Source organism: Tripterygium wilfordii, chromosome 18 (genome assembly GCF_013401445.1).
Source record: "Tripterygium wilfordii isolate XIE 37 chromosome 18, ASM1340144v1, whole genome shotgun sequence".
In the NCBI taxonomy this organism is placed as follows: Eukaryota; Viridiplantae; Streptophyta; class Magnoliopsida; order Celastrales; family Celastraceae; genus Tripterygium; species Tripterygium wilfordii.
Window position 1 is genome coordinate 12,434,768 of NC_052249.1, and position 16,312 is coordinate 12,451,079.

General features: G+C 33.6%; 2 protein-coding genes across 2 annotated transcripts; one reads left to right on the forward strand and one right to left on the reverse strand.

Annotated features, from left to right (window-relative positions):
• The first annotated feature begins 4,684 nt into the window (after positions 1-4,684).
• LOC119983498 (transcription factor LAF1-like) lies at positions 4,685-5,918 on the forward strand. The gene is made up of 3 exons (XM_038827163.1): positions 4,685-4,802; positions 5,132-5,261; positions 5,340-5,918. The coding sequence occupies exons 1-3, from the start codon at positions 4,685-4,687 to the stop codon at positions 5,767-5,769; spliced, it is 678 nt and encodes a 225-aa protein (XP_038683091.1). The 3' UTR covers positions 5,770-5,918.
• A 5,309-nt stretch (positions 5,919-11,227) lies between these two features.
• On the reverse strand, positions 11,228-13,062 carry LOC119983603 (transmembrane ascorbate ferrireductase 1). Its single transcript, XM_038827286.1, has 4 exons — positions 12,838-13,062; positions 12,226-12,274; positions 11,919-12,118; positions 11,228-11,671 (listed from the first exon to the last, which is right to left on the reverse strand). Exons 1-4 carry the CDS (start codon positions 12,979-12,981, stop codon positions 11,372-11,374), a joined length of 693 nt encoding a protein of 230 aa, XP_038683214.1. The 5' UTR covers positions 12,982-13,062; the 3' UTR covers positions 11,228-11,371.
• Between the last annotated feature and the right edge of the window lie 3,250 nt (positions 13,063-16,312).

Sequence of the window (16,312 nt, forward strand, 5' to 3'; positions counted from 1 at the left end):
GTGGTTCTTTTAATAAAATTTGTTTATTTTTTTAAATCTATGTGGCATGCCTTTTTTACTTGCCACCTAGATTATGTAAGTTTATGGATGGAAAAATTATGGACATATATCATTTTGGAATACTATATAGAGGCTTGAGGCCTAAAGCAGATAATATATCTACAAATATAGCCGGCACTCTTTGTTAATTAGGTGATTGTGATTGTTGGTTTAAAATAGTGCTCTTGAGGCCTTCACATTCGGAGCTTCTATTCTGTACTTGCACTTGTGCATGTAGGTTCGGTTCTGATTCTAATGCTTAAATAATTTTATCAATTTCATGGACGTCGGTCATTGGCTCATTGTACTTCTAAGGGTTTTTAGTTAAGAATTAAATTTTAGGTACTACCAACAAGTTATTTAACATAAGGGGGTCATATTTTGAAGTTTCATTGGTTTTAGTCATTGACCAAACGTTCTCTAATAGTGTTCATAACCAATCCCTAAATATGTTCAGTGGTGAGTAATTTAACATAATTGAATTTTGATTGGTTTAGTTCATACAATTTAACTCTAGAGAGATTCATCCATTAAACTGTCACTCAAATGGTTTATTTAAATAAAATTGTTTTGAACGAGGACATGTTGAATAGAGAATATCGAGGTAAGAGAGATAGACTATACATTGCATCATCATTAGTTTAACAAAGTCAAAAGTTAAACCATATACATATTTTAGGTTAGCTGTCGCTAAGGATATTGGTATTAGTGATTAATATTATATGTAGATGCATTTGTTTATTACTTTATTTGTCGCATATTTTGTTGAGTTATAGGGGCTGCTAAAGCAATTTTGAACATTTATATTATTTTTAAAAGTAATAAAAAATTATATATGTGCAGTATTTTTGTTTAATGAATCTAATCATATATATTTTTTTGAAACAAAAATCAAATTCATGGAGAAAAAAGACATAGAAAGTTTTAAGTCTATATTCAACGGTTTAAAATTATTGTATTTTTTTTATATTGAATTTGATTTTTTTTTCGGACAAATGATATATCGTTGGATTCGAATAAACGATCAAAATACAAATATAATTTTTTTAAAATTTTAAAAAAATTTACTCTAGACTATAATACAATTACAGCGGGGGCTGCTGTAAAAAACTACAGCAGCCCCCAATAACTCTATTTTGTTGCCTCATTGACCAACTGAGATGGCCAAATAACATAATCTAGTGCTAAAATCAAGCTGATCCGGCAATTAACAATTGGAACCCAATCAGCATCCAACACGTTGCAGCAGCTGATTGAGTATGCTACTTAATCAGGTGTGATTAAATAATTTTACATTTTTTTTAGTTCCCAGATTCCCGTTGATCTTAAATCATCTGACATTACTCACTTGGAAAGTAATAATTTAACAAAAATAGAAAATAAAAATAAAGGCTTGTGCAGTTGTGCTCAGCAGCACTATATGTCAGCTGGAATGATGCATGTAGTATTTAGAGGAAGCATGTGATAAAAATGTGTAAGAGGAACTCCAACCCATATATTCATTTTGAGTAACACAGCTCCCCTATTTTAAATAAAAAACAGTTATAGGTTATCAATTTTCTAACACCCATCCAATCACATATCCCTTTTTAACATCATATAAAATATTTTTTAATATAATTAATTTTAATTACCTTTAATTTTTTAATATTATCTAATTAATTATTTTAAATATTTTTCATCAAAATATTTTACAACTTATACTGTAATTATTTTTCAAATATTTATATTAATTAAAAATAACATGGCCACGTGTATGAGATAAGGACATGTGTCCTACCATTTGATGAAAAGAAAATAGATCAAATGTGTGAGATAAGGCCACGTGTCTATCGAGATATTAGCAAAGTCGTGCCCTTATCTTATCTTCTTCTTCAATGGAAGCAGCGCAACCATCTGGCTCATGTCCGACTCATCCTTCGGCTCATCACCTGATGAATCTGCAGAGAAATCATCTTTCGAAGAAGAAGAAGCGTCTAATTGAAGCTCTCAAAGAAGGAGATTGATAGTGCCGATTGGGTGAGTTGCGCCTGTGGATAGAATGATGATTTTCTACGGCAAGCGGGTGGTTCCGGTGGACTGCGAGGCTGATGTGGTTCTACAGGACGAATCAGCGACTTCAGTATGACGAGTTCAAGACAGGAGTTTATCGACTCTCGCAATCGGGAGCAACTCTCGTGAACAAAGGGGATTCGCGCGAAGAGTCTGGTGTGGAGGAACCAAAGAAACAATAAAAAAAATAATTTTCAGATATAGGAAATGCTTTTTGGCACCGAGATTTGAGTTAACAAAAATGAAAAACTGAAAATGAGTAAGCTTTGAAGTTACTGATTGGAAGCCGTTAGAGTGAAAAAGCATGACCAAAAATTGGTTTTTACCTATTTTGAGTCATGCCTTGGACATGCTTGGATCATCAAAATATAATTATTGTTGTCATAAAATTGTATATCTGTGAGAGTACGGTATAAATACAATCCAAACAACTCGAACATATATTGATCACTCTAGGCCTATGATCAGCATTACTTTTCTTTAAAAGGGTTCTCTAAGTTGAGAGTGTTTGAATATTTACTTATAAATCACATTAATGACTTACACCTAACAGATGTAGGATACAAGTCTTAACATTCTCTTGCACTTGTGAACATGATTTTGAGATGCCTAACAAGTGGACACAGGTAGGTGACTTTTAGGATCGAGTTTCGCTTCGATACCATGCCATAAATCGAATACTCCTAAGAGCACAACATAAATTCAACCCAGACAACTTGAAGACGTATGTATGCTCTAGATTTAAGACCCGCATGGTTTTATCATTAAAAAGACCCTCGTTAAGAGAGATTGTACATTTACTTATAAATCATAACGGTGACTTACACCTAACTGATGTGCTCCTGTGAGATAGAACTCTTAAAAATTGTCCCTATCAATTCAAATATCGTTAGAGGAAGAATCAATTTTAAATTGGATGATGAAAATTGATTTATCATTAATTTTCAAGCTTCCTCTCTCCACATGTTTCACCTAATACCGACGGTTGCTGTCCATGCATGTAGGAAGATGACATTTAGGAAAAAAAATAGTGGCAACTAGGCATTGTAAAAGAACAAACGATGATGAATATATATATATTTTTATAACAATGATTAGTGAGTGATTGCATATTGTCCATCCCATCGACTTATTTCTCATAATTACACCAAATGTGAAGCACGCAGTGCGTTAATTATGTCCCACCCCAAGGATTTCCTGTATATTCCGACAAAATTAATCCAATCGGACGGTCAACATGCATGTTGCATGTATAATTAAGGGTTGAGATTTGTCACCATTGGCAGGCATTAGACTTTAGTAATTAATGTCTTTCTTGGTCTTTAACTAACTTTTTTTGAATTTGGGTTTTGGCTCTGTCTTAGCAGTACGTAGCCGGTAGGAGTTATGTTATATAAGTCCAGCTATTAATGATGCAAATTGGGTCAAACAATTCTTCCAACATTTAGCGTGCAACAATAACCAATCAACTCCAAGCGCAGAACACCAATGAGAGTTGATTTAATTGACAATCAATTGGGTTAAACATATGTGTTTTCAATGTCCGATTTCAATCATAAACATAATTCTCTGTGGTATTTAAAAATAAAATAAAAAACTCCAAGCCCATAACAAACAGATATAAGGACTACGAAATATTATACCACTATACTATATATCTATCAAGATTGGACTAACAAATCCCAGTTGCAAAAGCAGAACAATCTTTAAGTGTTGGGGAGGCTCTTGGGTATTTGATGACATGTTTGGACATCACCTATTATGAAGATGGGAATATCTCACTCTAATATTCAAACAACTTACTTTCATGGGATTTGAGGTTTTGCGATTTTCTAGATTATACCATTTATATTTAATAGTGGACAAAAAGTTAAATAAATTTTAAGAATGGAAAAACAAAAATATTGTTTGATGTAACACACTTCCAAACCCTTAGATTTAAATTGTGGATTTTACAATTTTAAACGAATTGCGAAGTCCTCAATCTAAATTCATGTACTGCCATAGATTGGTATATATAAATTTGTGTGTTACTGCATGCGTCCAAATAAAATATATAAATCCTTCTGACCTACCAACCAGCCTCTTGTATTTTTATGTGCCTTTTCTATGGTTAACGTTAGAAAGAAATAGGACTTACGTGTGTAATAATCCCTTGATACTAAAGAATATTTTCTTCTCTCTCTAATTCGTGTCAGCTTGAGTTTATGACATCATGGGCTTTCATCATTCTTTATTGATTTAGTTGCCAAATTCAGTGTTTTTTTTTTCCCACTTAGAAACTTCATTAATATATTGATGTGTCTAATTCGTGTCAACAAATGAGATGTCGTAAATTCAAATACCATGACTATTTTCATGGTAAATTGTTTATTATAGTCCTTGGACTTGTACAACAACCGAAAGGAAAACAGGGGAAAAAGAGAACCTTTGGATTAGTTTGTAGAAGACTTCAACTACCCTTTAATTTGCTTTATAAACTTTCGTGCTCAGTTATTCAATGCCACCATCACAGAGTGAGTCTCTCTCTCTTTCTCTCTCTCTCCCAACCATTTGAGCTGTCCATTAATTCCTCTGTTTTGTGACCAAAAAAATGGGGGACAAGCCAAAGCACAGAAAGGGCTTATGGTCACCCGAAGAAGACCAGAAGCTCAGAAACTATGTCCTCAAACATGGACACGTCTGCTGGAGCTCTGTCCCTGTCAACGCTGGTGAATTCACAATCACTATTCACAACCACATTGTGCACTCATATGCTTGCATATATATTTCATATTCCCATAGATACATAGTTCATTTACCATAATTTGGTCTTAGTTTCCGTAGACTGAGACAAAAAGAAAATAATAATAATAGTAGTAGTAGTAGTAGTAATAATATGCCGTGCTTTGCATGGTTGGCGTAGTTTGTAGAATTTATGCATTATAGTCGCCGTCCTAAAACATGAAAAGTCTACTAATTAGTGTGCGCCAGCTTAATTAAGTCATTAACAAAATTAATTGGAGTGATAAGAGTCTGATAGTGACTTGTCGTTAACCAGAGCTGCAGAGGAATGGGAAGAGCTGCAGGTTAAGGTGGCTTAATTACTTAAGACCAGGATTAAAACGAGGGCTATTCTCCGCACAAGAAGAGGAGACTGTCCTCACCCTTCATCGCATGTTGGGTAACAAGTACGTAAGCCTTCATCTCATGCATTTTCTGTTTGTAGTTACTGGTCTTGAAAGAAACTGACAAAAGCAATTTCTTAGGTGGTCACAAATTGCACAACATTTGCCTGGAAGAACAGATAATGAGATAAAGAATCATTGGCACTCCTATCTTAAGAAGAGAGCTCTCATAGCTGAACCTCAAAACAAGACGCAATGCGGCAATCCAAGCTCAGACCACTACATCGACTCTGCAAAAACACTTGAAAACCAGGCAAAATCTTATCAACCTGCAACCATGCAGGGCTTTGGTCTTCCCGAACCAGAGGTTTTATTCGCTGAATGGCTAACACCAGATCATGTTCATCATGGAAGCTTGGATGTGTTTGGTAATTACTCAAGCCTCGAGGATGGTCTAATGCAAGGCCATCTATTCAATGAAGGAACAGCATTTGGTGGCAAGTATGATACCAATAATCCTGCAAGTGATGCTTCAACAAGTGACGTGTTTGGTTCAGTGTTCAAATTTTAGGATCAGAGTCCAGGGACGGGAGTGACCGGCAGTTTCATTGATTTCAACAGTACTGGGCATGATATATGTAGTAGTCAATGTAACATCAAACACATGATCTTGTGTAGTGTGTTAACCAATCTCATGCATGAAAAATATCAAATTAATGTGTTAGGCCCATAAATACGGCCTACCGTTACTATTCATATTCCAAACTAACAATTTGAAGAACTTATCATCAGTATGAAACCAATACTTAACGTAGAACGGAAACATATCAAACTTGCCACCAAAAAACAGAAACATAGAAAATACTTTGAAAACAAAGTTTTTTTTTCAATCAAAGTTGTCATGTCTAACGGCTAACAATCTCATTTAAACAAAATGATAAAACCCTAAAAATCAAAAAACATGCCAAAAAGGGCAAAATTGAGTTATGCCCACAAATCAAAACTATTGATAATTCAGAACAAGTTAGAATCTAAGGATAAAAAATGGAAAGAAATAAATACTGAAACAATAGTGCTAGGTAGCCCATATGGTAGTAGCTCATGTCTCTTACACGAAATTTTAAAACCTTTTAATTCTCAAAATACATGTTAGATTTTAAAAAAATTTACATATTCAGAATCAACACATAAAACTCTTTCTAATAAGATCCATTGTCGATGAGTTTTATTGAGTAAATCTTTAGTCCATTGTTTTTTTCAATGGAATTTCAAAAACAAATGAATTCAGAAATAAAACAAAGAATTCTAGATGGTGCCTTAAAAAAAATAGAATCTATATTAAAACAATAAATTTTGGACAATGAATTCTGGAATAAAAGAGGGGAAATAAAACTATTCAATTGATTGAATCAATGGAATTAACTTGTTGGGCTCTCAAATTCATGGGCTACATGTCATTTTTGATACTAAAATGGTAAAAATGTTAATTTGGAAGCCTTAACCATGAAATTTGGCCAAAAAATGATGGAGCCATCGGTATAACATTGGCCCAGTGCGAATCGACATTTTCAGTCAGTCCGTCAAATTTCACACAATTATGAGTTTTAAGCCTTTGATTTCTACTAGTAGTCCAAAAGGTGCATAAACCTATTCTACATGAGATGCTCTGTTTTGGCATCTATATTTATGTCGGTGGAAGTTTCATTTATGCGATGATAATAATGTATTAGCATATATATATATATATGCTAATATAATGATGCTAACCTCTCCGACCTGAATTATTACATGGTGGCATTCTAATGATTTGGTAAGAAAAGAAAATGTCATCAATCATGAATCACATGGTGTAACCCTTTCATACATTAATATACAATTAACGGAACATAAATCTTAGAAGCTACTCAATTAGTTGACTTTCCGCATAATCATTCTCAACAAATCATGTTTATGTGGTTCACCAGGCTTTGTTACCTAATACGAGGAATATGAAGGTGGAGTGGTGATATAATGCACTGGCTTGCATCATTTTCAGACTTGTTTATTTTGACCTGAAGATTCCAATTTTCTAAGTATGCTACATATTTTAAATCCAACTACTCCCAATCCCAGATATTTAGGCTTTGTTTGGTAGAGCGGAAAGATTGATTTTCAATGTTAGTGGAAATGTTGTAGAAAAAAAACTGAGCTTAAAGCTGTGAAATATGCTGTGAGGTGTTTAATGAACTAAAAACTGAAGTTAGCAGAAAAGTTGTTGAATTAAAGTATTATAATATTAGATTTATAAATTTTATATTAAATTTGTTAGTAAATTTAATGAAATAAATATATTTTTTATTTATATTATTTTTAGGTATACATTATTAAATATTTTTATATCAAAATTAAGATATTTATTTGTATTATAATTACTAATTTAGAATATAATTATTAATTTAAAAGTATATTTTATTTGTATTTTTAAATTTTAATTATTTTATTTCAATATTAAATTTACTGTTATAATAATTATAAACACATAAATATAATTAATTTATAATTTTTATTAAAATATAATTATAAAAAATCATAAAACATAATTTTTATATTAAAAATCTATTAGGTATACTATTAAATAATGTTACAACTTTAATTTTAGGTGGGTTCAATGAGTAAAATAATAATACTTTATATAAAAAATATGAGACCCACACATTAAAAAATTTTAAAAAAATAAAACTGTAGCTTTTTGACATGGGACCCAAACCAAAAAGCTGCATCGATTGTACCGCTACAAGGTTGCATCGATTTTACCGCTACAAGGGAACTTCTTTTACGCCAATAAATCCGTTGAAAAAAATTGCATGTTTTGCATGATGGAGCCGCTTTTGCTGCTCAGCTTGTGGAGCTGTCTTGCCAAACAGACGGATTATAAACAATCAAACTGTCATAAAATAACGCACAGGGAAATAGTTTTGACAACTAATATGCATTAGCATCCTCATCTATCACTACTGCAGCCTACGAGTCAAGGTCATCTTTAATGCATCAATTTGTCAAACCTCTCTCTCTCTCTGTGCTCTGGAAGAAAAGAAAAGAAAAGAAAAGTATTGCATCAATTTGTCAGAGCATCCACAATGATGTTATATTTGATATTGTTAATAATATTTTTTGAATAAATATAGTGTTATATCATCATAAATGGATATAACGAAATGTATTTCAAGTATTTGAAATGTTATTTTTTTGATAAATATAGCGTTACATGCACACAATGGATGAAAAATGACACTTAAAAATTTAATTGTGGAAAAAAGATAGTTGATAGTTGGAGTATATATATAGTTGATGAATAGTGAAGAGAGATGATAAAAAGGAAGAGAGAGATGATGAAAAGAAAGAGAATGAAGATTAAAAAGAAGAGAGAGGTTATGAAAATAAATAGAGAAGATGGAAAAGAAGAAAGAGATGATGAAAAGGAATGAAGGAAAAATAAAGAAAATGAGTCACTATAGTATCTGGAAATATCTCAAGACAGTTGGTCTCCACGACCAAATATGTCAAGTAGCCTCAATATCATTGTTCTTTGTATGACACAATAGGCGATGCCGCAATGGGCATATGAAGGAAAGTTGACGGGGTACAATTACAGTTTGGGCTGGGCTACAATGTCAATAGGCCCAAAAATCACTTTAAGTTAAAGATTGAGGTTAAAAAAACTCAAGATGGGCAAGACAGACTGGACTACAATTACACTAGGCCTAAAAATTACATTTTGCTAAATAAAAACATTTCAGGGTGGGCAATTCCCCATCTATAGAGCACTCACAATGGTGTGTGTATTTGCTTGTACATGGGAGTAAAAAAGTGACATTTTCTTGGCCCATCAAAAAATTTTATGCTCCAACAATGCATATTTGTTGGCTTATTTTTAATTGCTCAAACATGGAGCATACAATGCCCACATGTTGGTCCAAAATGGGACTCACATTTTTACCTTTAAATTAATACTGGGTCCCACTTCTATTACACAAAAAGTAAAACCAGTAAATTTACGTCATTGTGGTTGACACACATCCATTTCTGAAAGTACGCAAATTTTTTCAATACTTACCCAATAGAGTATTCACCATTCCCCAAAAAAATTTGATAGCCCAATAGAGTATTCACCATTGTGGTTGCTCTTAGTTAACTATACGTCCACTCCTGGGCAGGGCAGAGTCACGACAATGTCGTCATAATAGAATTTATTAGGAGTGACTTATTTAGCCGAACCACAAAGTAGATGGATCTATTTAGCCTACAAATTGTAGAATGGCTCATTTCAACCTATTTTGCTGAAAGTACATAGATTTTTTCAATACTTGCCTTTTAATTATTTAGAACATATAATTTACAAGTATAAAAACAAATTTACATATGAAGATAAATTGTTGTTGATATTTTAGCAAAAACCAAAGAATTTCTTGGGAAAAGAATTAGAGGCTCGATATTTGGAGGCTTTGTCCTCTACCTTCATGGTGCTCTTCTCTCGTTGAGCTTCAATGGCTGCCTTCTCTTCTTGTATTGTTTTCTGAGCGCCAGCTTCTTTATTCTTCAATTGCTCCAACTTCTTATGCTTTAAATTCTCTGCTTCAATCTATATATATATAGATTTTTCAATTAAACACAACTAATTAGCTATATATCTCGCAAAAGAGAATCCTTTAATCACGATTAGTGCTTTAATTACCTCTATTTGCTTGTGCTTAGCCTCCAAAGATGCTTTCTTCTTCTTCTCCCATGCCTCTGTGTCAGCTAGCCGCCTCTGTGCCCTGCTCTCCAACAATAGTTTCATTTGCTTTTTTTTTTTCTTTTTTTATGCTAATTATGAATTTATGTAAGCAAAAGACATTTATTTATTTATCGAGGAACAGGAACAGGAACAGGAAGAGGAAGAGGAGGAGGAAGAAGAAGAGAAGTACTAACTTGTTTATTGCTTTTGCTTTCTCTTTTTCTTCCCATGCTTGAATTTTTGTTGAAGTAACTTGTGTTTGTATTCGTTCAAGCGCTGTCATGACCAAGAAAATTCATTCACCAATGCATTTCATACGATTACAACACCAATATTACTCTTTGAATTGTTTCAATTGCTGCTATAGGTGGTATTGTGATATTTTCTTTTCATGTGATTTTAGCTTGTCAATATAGAAGAAAGAAATTAAGTCATTTCAGCCTCAAAACTCACATGAAAATAATACTCTACCGTAGGTTAAAAAAAATGATAATCAAGAAAGACATTGTACAAGTTTGATTTATGGACATTCGATATGAGCCTAAACTTAGGCGTTCAGATTCACGCACAAAGAAGTTTCCCACCTTACGATCGAGTAAATTGGGGCAAAACTCAACATGTGGTCACAAGGGTATTCCTCTTAGTGGAAATCCAAGACCTTCTAAGTCCATACATCTTGGCCTTAGCGATTCATTAACTACGTTATCAGCCAAGCGGAATCATATAACTCAAAAGACAATTCGAATCAATCTAGCTAAAATTAAAATAAAAGCATACTTGTGCGTTTCACAATGAATAAAAACTTGTCAATGCCTATACCTTCTTTATCCATGTCTGGTAAACAAATCAATATTTTCTCCTATTCTCGTTAGTGTGCTCGGAAATCCTTCTTCTAGCTCTCCATTTATAGAAACCGAATACTTACACCAAATAATTAACATATAAGTCATGCTTTATCTTTAATATCATCTTCAAATTGAACTTAGGCGTGCTAAGTTCGTAATTAAATCCTAATTACGTGCTGCACATTAATGTTTTGCAATCACATATATAGTGTGCTTAATAATTACAATTAATTGTGCACCATAATTAAAAGCATGAAGCCAACGGGGTCTAGCTTCCGGTAATAATTTATTTCGATAACTAAGAATGACATCATAAAATCTTATCATTTGAATATAAATTTCTTTATGACCAAACAACATGATAAATTGAACTAAAGCTCCTCGTGTGACCATAAGGTCGATCAGAAAAAGATAATAAAATTGATCAAAAATAAATCCAAAAAATCAAAAGATTTGATAATTATTATTAACAAATGTTAACAAGTTTTCAATTACACAGACAAATTCCCAGCTAGCTTTTACAGAATTCCAGTCCCACTCATCATAGAATCCATAAATACATACATAACATCAGTCTATATTGCTGAATAGCTATACTCATCTTCTGCTTGACCTTGAGAAAGAACTGATAACACCACAAATGCTCCAAACAATATAGTACCAACAGCAGTGAAGTTCACAAGGATGGCCTCCGTACCATATTTGGCAAGTCCAGAGTTCTCCAGGAACGTAAGCTTCTCCAGAAATCCAATGGCAGCATTGGCAACAACCAATAAGTACACAAACAGCCCGAACACCACGTGCCATGGGAGCGACTCTCTTCGAAGTCCATTTGTCCCTCCAGGAAAAAAGAACACCAGAAACCCATATATCCACTGCACATTGTTTTCCTCCATTGTTAGATATAAACTTTCAACTCAATATCTGAACAAATTCTTTGACAGATACAAAGTTACAAACATACCAAGTACTTTTGATACTGGACATTTTGCACTGGATCCAACCAGTAATATATATAATAAGCAGATATACCAGAACAAGAAAAAGGGACAACAATCTAAGCCCAGACTTCAAAAGAAGCTTTTGAGATCATGTCCAGAAAGACATAAGAGGGTTGATTACCTGGATACCATAGAGGACAATGATACCAATCCCAAGCCAAGAATGTAAGCTGTAGAGATTGGCAATATTGCTCTCATTGTGAAATTTGAACGCTGCATAGATGCCAATAATACCAAGTACTAGTGCGATTGCATGGAGAACCAGATGTATTAGTTTCTTCACTTCTTTCTTTAAAGGGAGGGATTTGTAACTAACAATGGCTGTGTCAAATGGAGATAATTAGTATGACAAGTTATTGGGGGAAATAATCAAATCATATCAACATAATCACCAAGCATGCATTTACAGGATTAGCTTGATCCGTTACCTTCACCTCCAATGATTACCAAGCCAATTAGCATCAAAACAGGATGCAACTGTGTGAAGAAAATGAAACGTAAGTTCAATGAAAACAACATCCCACAGAAAGAACAAGGACTTCTTCGTGAGTTTCATATGTTTCTTAGTTTTGCTCCATAGTATGTCCTTGCAGATTCATTGCTAGCGCTAACCCAGTAAAATTGTTGTTAATTTTCTCTAAAAAAATGAAGGTCGAGTAACAATGAACTACCAACCATAGTACAATTTCACTTAACAAAATTTTTTTTCCTTTCTGAATACAAACCAAAATTTCCAATCTGGGTAAGCATGACCAAACTTCATCATCAATATTCAATGTTCAATAGTCAATATCTCTCTTTAATTTGCCAAAAAAACAGGAGTACCCACAGTGATAATGGCATACGAAAACCCAGAATTCTCTTTTATTTACCAATTATTACTTCACTCGCTTGGCTCTTAAAAATCAATTAACTAATCAAAGAAAAATGAGCAAGAGTAACAAAAAGGCATAAGCAGTCTGATAAATAAGATTAACAGAAACCCCAACAAGAATCGAACGCAGATGAAGCAAAAACAATAGAGAGTGTGAGAGACTTACATTGAAGATGAGTGATTTGTTTGTAGATTCCCAGACTATGCCGCCTCGGAAGTCTATGTTCCAAATCAAAACCAGAACCGCAAGCGCTATCCCTAGCGCGTGCAAAACAAACGTGAACGGAGCTGCCTTTACTCCCAGAGCCATATCCCTTCCTCTTCTTCGAAATCTAGAAATGAGGGTTTCAACTACTGCATATAAGAGACAAGAAGAGATAGACTAGTCGCGTTTCTGGGCTACGTTCGTCTTGTGGTCTCCACGATAAAGTATATGGAATATTCACCGTTAGATGGAAATCTCCAATGTGGTTGGATCGACACCACGTGGATCTGAATCATTCGAAAGTAGCTGGCTTTACTTGTTTGTCGTTATTAATAATTATTATTCAAACGTGTCTCTTTTTGAGCCGTAGATGTTACAGATTTCGCGACTCTTCCTCATTTTTCTTTACCGTGATTGAGTTTCCTTTTTCCCCTAATTTGGTTTGCTGGTTAACCGAAGAATAATCCCATTAATGTGTATATTTTTAATTTTTATGGCTATTATTAGTGTACAGTTATGAATTACGATTATTATCCGAATTTTCTTGCTCCCTATAATTTCCTTTTTTTTTTGCATAATAAATACTCTCTCGTACTTCCTTGCATGTTTTTTCCAATTCCAATTTTCCAAATATTCCACCGGACTGGACCGTGGACACTGACTACACACACTACTCATGCGAAGTCGCAATAGGGCTCATGAAAACCAGATCGTCAGCAGTGACGTTATATAGTGATGAGATGGGTCCCATCCGGACCTCTCTAGATAATTGGGGTACCCAATTGATCCCACCCACTTTTTTGTTTTATAAGGAAATCCACGGATATGTTTTACATGATTCTTGAGAATGGACAAAAATAAAATTTGCATCATATTATTTAGAGGTTATTTATTTTAGGGAACTGTAACAATAGTTTTCTATATTTAGGTAATCCTTATTCATTTACTTAAAAATAAAAAATTATTTTTTAGTTAATTTTTTGTCATCTCTCCTCTCTTCTTTTCAATAAAATTAATTTATATTAATATAATAATAAATAAAGAGAAAGAAGTATTATTTTAATGAAATAAAGGATATAATAGATAATTTGATGCATTGTTAGTTAAATAAGAAATTTATAAAATAGAAAACAATGATATTTTGTATGTATGTATTTTAGAAGATCTTAAAAAAAACTGGTGAGGAATGCTTTAAGAGGATCCCACCATGAGAATCACGTTACCTTCAAATCCAACTACTAGTGATTAATATGCATTGTGGGCTGGAACTTCGCTTCATCTTGGATTTGATTACTGATTAGGTACATGACTTGATGTATCACGGTTGTTTCTTTTTGCATTTCAGGCCCAATATCGAGTTAGCCCAGCATTACCCCCACAATCATCTTGACAAACTGAAGCCCAAATCTCATGAAGTGAACCACTTGGGCTTGGATATCAATGTGGCTCTCGAGTTGGACAAATAGATGACTCAAGAAGGCCCAATGTATGTTTAAAAAATGATTGTCGGGTTTGTGAAGTGAACCACTTGGGCTTGGATATCAATGTGGCTCTCGAGTTGGACAAATAGATGACTCAAGAAGGCCCAATGTATGTTTAAGAACTGATCGATCGGATTTTTTGGGTCACATTTTGAATATCTCAAGCATTATTATTTTATTTTTAGGACTTTTGGAGGACGGTACACTAGATTATATTTAATTATAAAAAAGTGCAACCACTAAAACATCCTTTTAAAAAAGTACATTGTGGATCATCTTTTACCAAAATAACCTCAAATTTGATTTTCTCTCTCAATTTGATTGCATTACATGTCTTTCTGGTTCAATTATGTCATTTTAGTGGATTATACTTAATTGTAAAAAAGTGCAACCATTAAAACATCCTTTTAAAAAAGTACATTGGAGATCATCTTTTACCAAAATAACCTCAAATTTGATTTTCTCTCTCCACGAACTGTGATAAAATAGTGATACTTTTAAATAGAAGATCCAATTTAGTGTTCAATTTATATCTTTTGCTCATAAAATGATGATACAAATGTTAGAATGTAAATTTGATTGCATTACATGTCTTTCTGATTCAATTATGTCATTTTAGTGGATTTTTGGTGTTGGTGATACTATAGTGATACATCTCTGCAGCTGTAAATGTTTTTCCAGACCGAGCAAGAGATGTACAAACCAAGAAAATAAAACTAAGAAAGGAAAAGTAATTAGGAAGAAGAAGTATGCATACTCGTTCAATTGTATCATTTTAATGAATTTTTGGTGTTCGTGATACTATAGTGATACATATCTACACTTGTAAATGTTTTTCCAGAAAGAACAAGAGAGGTAACCAAGAAAAGAAAATCAAGAAATGAAAGGTAATTAGGAAGATGAAGTATGCTTACTGGTTTAATTGTATAATTTTAGTGGTTTTTTTGGTGTTGGTGATACTATAGTGATACATCTCTGCAAAAAATGAATCGTACTCCAGATCTGTCAAAAACGAAGCACAGCCCAGATTGAACAACGAAACATAGTCCAGATCTGTCAAAAACGAAGCAGAGCAACTCGACGCAGTCCAGATCGAGCAACGACGAAGAAGACGATGAAGAGAGAAGAAACTCGGCCAAAAACGGAGAAGAAGGCAACGAAGAACAAATTCAGATCGAGAACCAGAAGAAGAAGAAGAATAAGAAGAAGAAGAAAAAGGAGATAACTTTTAGTAGAGAAGAAGGAGAGAAAGAAAGGACACACTAGAGTTGGATAGTTGGAGGGAGAAGAAGAAGAAGAAGGGTATTGTAGGTATAAACTAAAAAATATCTTAAGTCAGATGACCAAATTACCCTTAAATTGTACTTTTTTACAATTTTAAAAATGTCCATGACCTTTTTACAATTAAGTTGTCAAAAGTGTTCTTACTGCCAATTGTCCGTTTATTTTTTTTGAAAAGCCCACAGACCACACATATGCTAAGTCATGCCTGAGGGGCATGAAAACCACTACAGCGGATGGAAAACTACCCAAATCTCAGACCCCTTGGTGAGAATGAAACCATGGACCTTAAGGTTCTGGGTAGATAACCTGATCAATCAGACTATCTTCTATTCTCATCTCAAGCATTATTCGTCAAAAATTACTTGACCGCACAGCCAAACGTAGTTCTCACTCAACCATACAACCGACCGTCCACTGTCACTTGCATTTATTTTGTCGTGCGAAAGTATAGATCAAACATAAAGACCATTTTTAAAGATTCCGATTTTGTGTGTATTAATAAGCAAATTGTGTAGATACCATTGACTCCAATAGAGTCTTCGATACATTCATATCACAGATCCAAAAATATATAATTGTGGATGCAAAATTTTTTCTCCAACTATACGTTAGCAGTTGTGGTTCATGCTTCAACGTATACAGCGAACCTCAAGACTTGGAGGAACAAAAGC

Bases quoted from the DNA above. Each gene is read 5' to 3' on its own strand.
- LOC119983498 (XM_038827163.1), top strand. From the start codon at position 4,685: ATGGGGGACAAGCCAAAGCACAGAAAGGGCTTATGGTCACCCGAAGAA. The intron at 4,803-5,131 runs GTGAATTCACAA...GTCGTTAACCAG, and splicing joins CTCTGTCCCTGTCAACGCTG to AGCTGCAGAGGAATGGGAAG. The intron at 5,262-5,339 runs GTACGTAAGCCT...GCAATTTCTTAG, and splicing joins CATCGCATGTTGGGTAACAA to GTGGTCACAAATTGCACAAC.
- LOC119983603 (XM_038827286.1), bottom strand. From the start codon at position 12,981: ATGGCTCTGGGAGTAAAGGCAGCTCCGTTCACGTTTGTTTTGCACGCG. The intron at 12,275-12,837 runs GTAAGTCTCTCA...TTCTTCACACAG, and splicing joins ACAAATCACTCATCTTCAAT to TTGCATCCTGTTTTGATGCT. The intron at 12,119-12,225 runs GTAACGGATCAA...CATTTGACACAG, and splicing joins GGTAATCATTGGAGGTGAAG to CCATTGTTAGTTACAAATCC.